Here is an 11661-nt window from a genome sequence, read left to right as displayed (position 1 = left end):
CTCCTAATTTTCCATTGAAGGGAATCATTTTACCATTATTTCCATTTATTTATTTTTAGGAGAAAAATATTTTGAAAAGAAACTCAAATAACTCCCAATTGGGTTTGAATTTGGAATTTCAAACAACTTCAAATGGAAAATGAGTTTCAAATAACTTCAGAGTGACTTCCAATTAATTTCTTTGAAACTCCCAACTCTCTTTCTTCAAATATGAAGAAGTCATTTTATCTTCCCTCATGAACTCATTGAGTTGCTTAAAGTTTCTAAATTTGAAATATTTCAACTGAAATTCAAATCATTTTCAAACCCCTTTTCATTTCTTTAAATGGAAGAAGTCATATCATCTTCACTCTAGGGTTTTGTGATGAAATGAATTTGAATTCAGGAAGTTCAAACTGCAAGATGAAAGTTTTGGGAAAGTCCTTTTATTCCCTCTCATTCAATTTTCAAAAAGTTTCAATTTCCACTCAGTTTCACACAATCAATCACACAAAAATCAAATAAAAAATCACAATTATTTATTTAATATAACATTCCAAAATTTAGAATTTTGGGATATTACAACTATTCTGGATCTAGGGCAATTTTTACAGTGGCAAAAACTTGTTTGAGTTGGTTAAACAGAAAGAGGGTTTCGAGACGAAACTCCAGGCGCTTGAATCGCCTGATTCCGATAAACGAGCGAAATGTTAGACTAAAACGAAAATCGGATCAGGAATCGCGATCTGAAAAATCACGGATTTAATCCGAGAAAAAGAAAAACGACGAACGTTCGTTAAAACGAATGAACGGACGAACGCTCGCTAAATAAATAAACCGAAAAAACCGATCTATTTAAAAAACCGAAACTGAAAAAAACGACGATACCGTCGGAAAACCGAACAGTTTTTTTTCCGGGAAAAACCGGAGGCGAAAAAAAACTACCTCCGGCGACTGCGGCAAACGGCGGCGGCGGTCCGGCGACGACGGCGGGCGGCAGCGAGGGCGGCGCGGCGCTGCAGCGGCGGCGCGGGCGGCGCGGCAGCGGCGGCGGCGGCTAGGGTTAGGGTTAGGGCGGGGGCGCGGCTGGGCTTTGGCCGGGGCCTCGGGGCGCTTATAAGAGGCCCGGCCAGGAGGAGTCCTGGCCGGTTACGGCCCAAGGTCGGTTCGGATTTTTTTTTAATAATTACGCTCGGAAAAAAACAAAAGAAATACTAAACGGACTCCAAAAATCCCGAAATAAATTTTCCCCGGCTTCTAAAATCAAGCCACACAGGATGAACATTTATTTGGGGCCTAAATGCAATTTTGAAAAATGCACATTTTTCCTAAATTCAAATAAAATAGCAAATAAAACCAAATAAAATCTTATTTGATTTTTTTATTAAATCCTCAATATTTCTTTATTTTGGGAAAGTCATTTTATTCCCTCTCTCATAATTTGTATAATAGAAATAATTGAAGATAAAATAAATAAAATCAAATGATCCTATTTTCAAAATTTGAGACAAACTCAAATATGAAAATAACGAAATCCCCAACTCTCTCCGAGGGTCCTTGAGTTGCGTGAAATTTCTAGGATCAACCAAAATGCAATAAATATGATATGCAATGATGATCTAGTGTATAACATTCCAAATTGAAAATTTGGGATGTTACATTCTCTGTGAAAGGAGCAGTCAAGATCTCATTCTCGTCAGTCTCAAGTTGAGGAACATCGTCAACCCTAGACTCATCTAACGACACAAAATTCTCTTCCGGGGGACCAAACAACTGCTTATAATAATTGGTTATGTAGACTTTCAGATTGTCTTGACCAACTATCGTCCCTTCGTCTTGTTCTAGTTGGAAAATTCTCTTTTTACGATGCTTCCCATTAGCAATCATATGAAAGAATTGAGTATTATCCTCGCCTTGTACTATTTTGCGAACCTTAGCTCGCAACGCCCACTTCAATTCCTCCTTGCCAAGAAGCTTTTTAAGTCGCATCTCCGCCTCTATCTTCGTTTCCAACTCACTAGAATCCAAGATAGAAGTTTCTGCTTTAACTTCAAGGTTTTGAATAAGTAGAAGAAGTCTCTCCTTCTCCGCCTTATAAATACCATGCGTGTGCTTAGCCCATCCACGAAGGAACCTTCGGAGATGACGAATCTTGCATTGCCATCGCTCGATAGGCGTCCTTCCTCCTGAGTCTTTAGCCCACTCCCGAGCTAACAACTCGAGGAACCCTTCTCTTTCAAACCAGGCAAGCTCAAACGAGAAAATGTTCTTGTTGCCCACAAATGTTTGAACGCCCGAGTCGACTAGTAACGGTGTGTGATCAGAGACACCTTGTGTCAATGCCACACTAGCTAGAACACGGTCAAGTTTCTCAAACGTCGGTACCGGTAACGAATTAGCCCAAGTGAATTTCCTACCCGAGAGCTCTATCTCTCTGAGATCCAAGCTTTCGATAATAGTGTTGAACATAAACGACCATCTGCCGTCAAAATTGTCATTATTCTTTTCCTCTTTTCTTTGGATAATGTTGAAACCCCCTCCCCCCCCCCCCCCCCGCCCCCACTAAGAGAGGGAGCTGCTTGTTACCGCAAATGCGAACCAGATCCGCCAAAAAATCTGGCTTGAGCTCTGGTTGCGCAGCTCCGTAAACCGCCACCAAAGCCCAATCAAACCCATCTGCCTTAGTTCTAGCTCGAAACTTGACAGCAAACTCTCCCAAAACTACACTCCGAACTTCCAAAGTTTCGCGCTTAACCCCAAGTAAAACCCCACCGGATCTTCCTCGAGGGGGGAGGCAATGCCGGTCAAAATCTACCCCCCCAGACAAAGTGGTAAGAAATTGTGAAGTGAAGTTGCTTCTTCCAGTCTCAGACAAAGCAATAAAATCCAAATGATGTTCAAGAGAAGCATCCGCTAGAAACCTTCTTTTAGCCAAGTCTCTAAGACCTCTGCTATTCCAGAAAATGCCTCTCATAGTTCATCATGAAAATTTTTGGAGGTACGGATCCTAGCACTCCTACGCGCTGCCGAGACTGGATAAACCTTCCGTTTCCAAGTCCGTTTTGGCTTAATGTGACCATCAGCCTGGTCACAACACTCATTCTCTGCTTCAATCACCAAGGACTCATCTACATGAAGAGACGTCTCAGGATTGGTACACCCCTCGTCCTCCTCCGTCTCAGGTAACGCAGGGTCAAGATCGGCACACAAGCCATCAAGAACCCTAACCCCAAGCGCATCGATCTCCGAGTCGTTCATAGGTTTAACGGCAGCAATGTGACGAATCATATCTACCGCTCGTTCAGCTTCCAAATCAAGAATGTCGTTAACCGACCTAGATATCTCAATATCATTATTACCAAGTGAAACTCCTATTTGATTTGCATTATGAATAATTTCATCATCGGTAAAATGCAAAATGGAATTCGACTTATTAACAGACATACCAGTGGAGATCTTGATGTCACGCAACTTGGCAGCCCTCATGGCACACCTCAGCTGCATGTCATCAACATTAGGCTGCTCCTGCAGCCTCCCGCTGATCCGCCTCCCCTGGGAGATAGGATCTGGGATACCGCCAAAGGCGATGACCTCCTCGCGTGAAGCTCTGCTAGGGGAAAGGCCTCCTGCCCGTCCTCCAACAGCGGCACCCCGGGCCGAAGCCACCGGGGCAGCAGAAGAAAACGGCGACGACTCCCGCGGCCTGTCCACGGGCGACCCGCCGACAGCAGGGACCAGGGAAACCATCGCGCGATGCTCCGGAGAGGAAGCCGGTGAGACGGCCGCACCACCCGACCCACCCACCGCAACGGGGCGCGGTGTGACGGCGGCCTCCTGCACGGCCACTCCTCCGCACGCGTGCGGTGACGTGGAGAGGAACGCCGAGCCCGCCGTGGGCGCCATCGGCGTCAGCACCTCAGAGGACCGGGCCTCCTACCCGTCACCTCTAGCCATAGCCACAAACGCAGCTCCATCCACGGTGGTCATAGGAGAGGTAGGAGATGTGGGAAGGGCCACCTGCCCCTCGGTATCTCCCAACTCAAGTACCGCCGACGCACAAATGGGAACCACAGGATCCACGGAACCCGGACAGACATCCCGAAGCCGAGGCGGAGAAGAGAACGGTCCCAAGGACCCAAGCTGCAAGGTGGACGTCGGAGCCGCACCAGATGACCGAACAGGAGCAATGTCACTAGAATCCGATGAAGCCGCCGGCTCCTTGGCCTTATCATCATCACCCTTAGCCGAATCATCCTGGTTCCCCGGGGCACCTGCTCCCTCAGACGTGTCCATAGGATTATCATCCTCAAAATCATCGAACAAATTAGGATCCTCATACTGAACGTCTAGCTGATACAGAACACCTTCATAAGTCCAAGGCACCACGTTCGGTAAGAACTCAATATTAGCAACACTGACAAGTAAACGCGCCACCCCGTTAGCCCGAGTGAAGGGCATATCCACCTGCTCAGTCTTGCCAATCAAAGACCCCAAGCTCCACATCACCAAAAAGCTGTCCAGGGGATCAGATAGCGCCCCGGAGAAACGAACCCAAATCTGCCGCAACGGCGTGCCTTGCGGCTCCTTCTTTTTCCACTCATCAAACTGCAACACAAAACTAGTGCCTGTGACCCTGCTCATACCGAACTTGAGGATTCTCATTTGATCCTCCTTAGATGGGAAATCAACTTTGTAGGATATATCATTTAGCTTGAGCAACGACCACTGAAAATTACCCGGAGCGAGTTCCCGCAGCTGCTGAATAATTTGCGCCTCGGTCAACGGTCCATGAACTACCTTCACCACCCCGGGGAAAGAGGTCTCTACCGCTGGTGCCAAGGGTGCCACACTGGGAGACTCGAAGAACATCAACTCCGAGCAGCAGACCCCGTAAATCTGAACAGTAGGCTTAGGCCCAAGCATAAGAGGACACTCGGCAGCGGTATGTTTAGGTTTCCGGCACAGGTCACATAATTCCGCAGTGCAATCAGCCATAAAGTGTCCCGTGTCACCACAGCGGAAACAAGTGAGCTTCTTCTTCTTCGCCGCCCACTTGGACACCTTGTCAGCCTCTGATTTATCCGTACCTTGCTCAGAAGCAGAATCACCAGTCTGCATGGGCTCCAGCAACGTGACTTCGGCCAGGGCCTGAACCGTCTCCACCGCCACCTGCGGTAAAACCGATCCCCCGTCGGGCACCACCTCAGTCTCAACCGTAGTCTTCGGATGCCTAGGCGGATAGTTCCGCCTGTTCTCGCCCCGACCTCCGCGGAAATGGCCCCGAAAAGAGTGGTTATTAGGGCCGACCGCCCCCTCCACAAAGTTATCGGGCGGCCCCTGAAAACCCTGGTTGACATTGCCGTTGTCCGTCCAAACATATCCACGGCCATTGCCGGAAGACGAAGAACCCCGATGCAGCCCAGCACCGTAAGCGTCATACCCATCATCGCCCCACTGACCACGCGGAGGATTCCGATCATCTCCCGCTGACGCACCCGCCCCACGGCCGATCGAGCCTTGGCCAGGGCCACCGCGGCCGCCCGCCATTTGCCGCGGCCATGGCCTTTGGTTCGGCTGCGGCTCGGCCCTAGGCGGCGGCGGATCAGCCCTAGGCTGCTGAGGCGGCGGAGGCAAGGCCCTAGCTGGCGGCGGTGGAGGCGCCCCCCCGAGGCGGCGGTGGAACCGCCCGGGGCGGAGGTGCCACACGCGCAGGGCCCGGCGCAGCAGCACCCGCAGCCGGAGTGGCCGAGCCGCCCGCGGCTCCGGTCTGGTTCCTCACCACCGGCGGCACCCGCGGCGGAGGCGGTTTGGGCGGAATGGCCAGCAGAAGCGAAACAGGTGGCGGGCACCGGTCGGCTCCGGCAAAACGCAAGGAAGAACGACGCGAGGAGGCGGATGGGAAACCAACTCTCCCGCGGCGCCGAACCCTAGTAGAAACAGGCGGTGGGGGAGAGGGAGAACGTGCATGTAGGGGCGACCGAACCGAGGCCTCCTCATGCACGTCGCCCGCACCCGCTGCGTCGCTTGCCTGGCCAGCCCCCTGGGCCTCTAGCCCAGTACTGACCAAGCCTACGTCGCAGGCACCCACAGGTAGCCCAACTGAGCCCAATAGATCATTCAAACGCTCAGATCTGGTCGGCCGAATGTCACACAGCCCGGCCACCGCCGGCGATCGCTGTGACACCAAAGAACCATCTTTCTTCTTTCGCCGAGTCACTCTTGTCCAGCACTTGGGACGGAAAAAATCGGACAACGTGATGGCCGACGGCCCGTCCTTTGGCAACGGTCCCCTCCATGGTTTCACCTTCGACTTCTGCGAAGGAACCGGAGTACCCAGCGAACGCGATTTCTTAGTACTCACCGTAGATTTAGACCCCGAGGTAGATGTAGCCACGCCAAATGTAGATGGTAACCGAACCGTCGCTTCCGGCAGATCATCATCGTCTTCATCTTCATCAGCTAGAATCCAAAAACGTCCCCCAACTCGCTACGTAGGCTTGGGTTCCTCGGCGTCCTTCGTAAGATCCACTACCTCAATTTGCTCCTCACATTCTATGGGTGCCTGCACACACACTCAAGAACCTCGATATGGAAAGAACCTCGATATGGAAAACATCGATAATAAAACTCTTACCAATCGCGATATCTTCGCCAACGTTGAGATGTCGTCCGGCCAATATGTCTCCGTCTTCGTCACGGATCGTCATCCAACGGGACGGATGCGAGTAGATCAGGCCATTGATCCATCGCCCCGCCTTTCTATCATCCTGAAAACGCACGTACCATTTCGAATGATTCAAGAACTCCCAATCCCGATCTGCCGTCGAGGGATCCGGGCTGGACGACGTGGAAGGAAGAAGATCGGGCGCCGCCACCAACGCCGGACGCCACTCATCGGGTAAGAGCGGATCCGGCGAAAGTCGCAGAGGCGACGGTGGCGGAAGATCTGCTCCGCAGGACGTGACAACCGGGTGGAGCGGCGGTGAGGATCTCCCCTTCCCGTTGGCCCCCAACCCTGCCCCGTCCGCCGTTGAGATCGGCGGTGGTGGCTCCCGCAGAATTAGTGGCGTCGGGGACGCGCGGCCGCCACTCGTGGAGTCGCCCGTTGTATTCAGTTTAAGATGTAAGAATGCGAAAAATCATCGTGTGACTAAACGGTTGTATTCAGTGCGTCTAAATTGGCTGGGTCAACACTTAAATTGTACCCGATGTGATAGCTAGCAATGCGTACACATCCTTCAACAAACATGATCAATTAGTATTGTATTAGAAAAAATGATCTAGATTTCCGGAAAACATACCGAGAGAATTAAATCCACCCCATCTCGTCCCCTCCACCGCTAGGTCGATCCGTCGATGCAGATCGACTGGTGGTAGTCAGGAGGCGCGCAACAACCATCCCTGATCACCAACGCTCGACAAAACGCCAGGGGGTCCGAGCTTCTGAACGATTATGTGTGCCTAGGACATGAAGCTGCAATGACGGGCCACGACAACCAATTAACTGGAATACAAACATGATTTGATCAAGGGATAGTTGCTAGCTCATAACATCTTCTCCAATCGCCTGTCATGAACGGATCGGCGGCAGCGCTTGACCAAACCCTATCATGGTCGTGGGCAGCGGCGGCGGCGACAACAGATCGAATGCGTGGAACAGAAAAGCAAGGGTTGTATGCATCAATACGTGTGTTGTGGATGGTTATCCATCCATTGACTAACAGCTGACGCCCTGGACTACCATTGCCATTTGGACTATACTGCTTTGGGCTTTGGGCTAGCCAGCAATGTTGAATGCATGAAACGAAGGCCTGTGCATTTGCTAATGGACGGTAGCTAAGCAAAGAGATTACATAGAAGATTAGTACTCGTCCACCCTACAGATCCATGGGGGTGGCCGGCCCATAGGGGGGGTTATAGAAGATTTTATTTTTCCAGGATCAGTTCTAGCACAAGCACCCGGTTCTAACTTTTATTTGATAAATGATGCTTTTATTAACTCAAAGTGTAGCATCAAGCAGGATGAGCAACACTCGGCTTCTGATCAAAAGATGTGCATACCCAAAACACAAACTATCTCACAAAGAGAAAAATAAAATCCCGACATATCGGCAACAGTAAAGCCCTAAGTGACGGACACTATGCCTACGTTGAGGGAGCTGGTGGTCCAATCCGGAGATTATGTCGTCATCCATGTTAGGCAAAAACCTCTCTGGCCACCCTCTTCAACCGCGTACACACTGCGTTGAACAATGGCCGCTACTCCGTTCAGACAACGTACGGATCCAGTGTGTACAACAAAAAATAACCTGCATGGGGGTAGAATTTTCTCGTTAAAAACAAAATCATTTCTTTATAGGCAGAGCGATCGTAATAAGACAGACGCTCCTACCCTTATTAGCATACTAAACCTATTTAGAATTCCATCCAAGCAGAGACCATAAATATTGGTAACATTTGTGGACAGACACAAATTGAACATTATTGGGATAACCGACCATGTAGAATGCGCAAATTTACACCGGGTTCTAAATAGCGTGCTCTATGAAGACTTGAATTCATATCCAACCAAACTAGCAAATGAGATGTTTAGAAAGCAACATGTAACAAGGAGGAGTTACCAAAACCAATGGTATCCGCTTTAAACATCAAAAACTTGTGGAGAACTCACATTTCTCCAAGAGTAGAGCTCGACTCACGCCTCTGGGGCTCCGCCTCAGCCGAACAACTTTGTTAAAACCCAGGACCTTGTATAAGCAGCGGTTGAGCTAGAATTCATCGACGTAGACCAGAAGACACCAGCCGCCACGATCTGGGTAGCAAATCGCCGCCCCGAAGAAAAAAACACTCTAGAGAAACACAAATTTCACACGCTCCTTGACGAGGCTGAGGTTGGCCAAGCTCCATCAGTTGGAATTGGAGCCGGAGGACTAAGACGCACAATCACATTGTCCACTCCTCATGACAATGAGGCAGAGACAAACTTATAGTAGAAAACGCTAGACCCAAAGAACGAATATAAGGACATATCATCTTTCACACACCTCCTGACGATACGAAGAAGTGTCACCGTAACGAGTGGCGGAAAGGCCTTATTCCACGCAGGAGACACCATCTTCTCACCACTATTGAACAGGGACAAACACTAAATTTATACCTAACCCTACCGCCACCGTACTGAAGCCCTAGGGTCTCTGCCCCCTCTGTCATCAGAGTGACAGACAGAGGAAGAAGGGGCCCGTGGTCTCGCCGGGGAGTAGGGTAGATCAGCCGCCGTCGCCCCTGTCGCCGAGGTCAGTTAGCATGAGCGAAAAGAACCCACTACCCACTAGTTACGTACCGGTCCCATGTGATATATATGTAAACTAGTTTCACGTTAGAAATTTTTGTGATATATCCTCCAGGACTAGATCCCCTTGACCACTGCTGCTCTGATGGACAATTGGTACAGTATGGAAACATTTTGTTTTAGAGTATGTCATAGTGTGAGAGTGGTGTAGTAAGAACGGACCATGAATCCCAGACCTAGCTAGCTGGCCATTAAGGTGCCCACGTCGAGCTACATGCATGGAATTCAGAACAGTCGGTGCACTCCTTTTGACTTCCTTTAAAGAGTAGGCCAAATGCCATCCACGCACGCACAAGCATAGATCAATGTTTGTCACAACACACACTTCGCCAGTCGGCAGAACGCAGGCGTTTTTTTTTTGAGGTATTACATTTTTTTCGTGAAAATTCTTTAAGGTATTGCTGTGCCGTCCGCCGGAGGAGATAAAGAAATTAATGCCATTCTTGGCACTTCCATAAACTAGTAGTACTATGTTTTTATATTTAGTGATAACAAATTATTTTTTCACAGATCATGAAATATAATACTTTGTAAACAAGTTAATCTGCACGTACATTGAACCTGAGCCGCTTCATTTCTCAATCCTAGTTGCCAGCTCTGAAGCAATCCGAGCCAGCAATCAGCAGTTACTGAAATGAAGAAAAAAAATGCACGTCTTTTCGTCGGAAAAATGCATTGTGCATACAGCCATACACTGATTTTGACTTTGATCTCGTGCTTCATCTCTACTCAACTTCTACAAAATAAGTCAAATGGTGTTCTGTTGCAGGAAAGTCAAATGGTGCTGCAAACGAAATTAAATGTTTTTTTCCCTTCTGAAGACATGCTCTGCGATTTGGTACATGAACCTGTCAAAACCGGTATCTGCGAGAACTGGACCGGAGGAAGATTTTGATCCCGAGCTTTGTTTCTATTCAAGCCGACAAAATAAATCAAATGGTGTTTTTGTTTTTGAAGGAAGTCAGATGGTGTTGTAAACCAAATTAAATGGTTTTTCCTTCCCTGAAGACCTGCTCTCTGATTTGGTACACGAACCTGTTGAAACCAGTATATCTGTATGAACATTGCTTTGTCTCCTATTCATTTCCCACTACAAAAAGGGCCATGAATCTTTAAAGGAGTGTACACAACAGCAGCACATAATTACTGAACTTTCCTTCTCCCCCCTTTTGACAACTAATGGAGGCATCTATATCTTAGCTTTGGCATGGCCTGAAAGGAAAACAGCAATAAAAAGTGGTTTGACTTCGGTCAAAGCGTGGTGGCGCGCCAATGCTTCTGGGACCTCACGACCACGAAGGGCGCTGACTTCCATCATGCTACTGACTTCTTGGGAAATTTGGAAAGAGCGAAATGCACGTGTGTTCCGTAACAACGCAATTTCAGTGGGTGTGCTTGTTGCTCGAATCAAAGAGGAAGCCTTATGGTGGTGCCGTGCTGGGGCAAAATATTTGTGTAATGTAATGCCGCGAGAGTGAGGATTGTAACTCGGCCGCTGGCCTCGACTCTAAAACCTTCTTCTTATTCAATGAAAATGGCAAGTCTTTTGCCTTGTTTCAAAAAAATAAAAAATAAAAAGTGGTTCAATTAGGGCTCTGCATGAACTGGCTTCAACTAGGGATCAGCTTTCAGGGGAATAATTCTCTTTTGCTTGTTTACTTGCAATGGATTGGGCCCTCCTGTCCTCCATATACACAAGGAGAAATATGCTGGTGCTGTACTGCATTGTGTTGTGTGGACCAAATCTTTAGCCAATTAACCCGATTCTCTGATTCGATGTACATATTCACCTACTGACTGATTGATTGATTGATTTGGTCTACTGATCTTACATGCTCCAGGTAATTCCTCCACTTGTAATCCTACTAGGCACCGCGAATGCGGATTATTAGGAACCTTTTAATTTGGAATGGAACAGTTCAATGTACAGAAGTCCTGTAAGTTGCAGAGGAGTGTATTACAGTAGAGCTGGTTGTACGACCTGGTACTTTTGTGCAGCTTTGGTTGTTTAATTAAGAACAAAGTATGATGAACTGACAAAGAAAATAAAATGAAGGATCTTCAGGCCGCAATTCCAAAGCCAGTATAATTTGGTTTCCGATGTATCTCTTGGCCGAATGAAAATATTTCCTGTATCAGGTGAGTAATAATATTGAAGTGAGCTGAGGGTAGCCGATTGTGAAGCTTTGTGGAGGTGACGTCCGCTTGAAAAGAGGCTTGCAAACAATAGTGGGGAGGAAAAGAAGAGCCGAAAAAGGAAGGAAAGAAAGATATGTGTCATCTAACATAAACGGAATGCATGCTTTTCTAAAAGCGATGGAGCGATGAACGTC

At 48.3% G+C, this 11661-nt stretch overlaps 1 protein-coding gene across 1 annotated transcript; it reads right to left on the bottom strand.

Annotated features, from left to right (window-relative positions):
- Nucleotides 1-3912: 3912 nt before the first annotated feature.
- LOC147958873 (uncharacterized) lies at nt 3913-5526 on the bottom strand. The gene has a single exon (XM_087532345.1). The coding sequence runs from the start codon at nt 5524-5526 to the stop codon at nt 3913-3915; it is 1614 nt and encodes a 537-aa protein (XP_087388471.1).
- Nucleotides 5527-11661: the final 6135 nt, after the last annotated feature.

This window comes from Triticum urartu, chromosome 7A (genome assembly GCF_056163025.1).
Source record: "Triticum urartu cultivar PI428250 chromosome 7A, HENAU_Tu73, whole genome shotgun sequence".
Taxonomy (NCBI): Eukaryota; Viridiplantae; Streptophyta; class Magnoliopsida; order Poales; family Poaceae; genus Triticum; species Triticum urartu.
The sequence above is the reverse complement of the archived record's forward strand: the minus strand, read 5'-3'. Positions and strand labels throughout refer to the sequence as shown.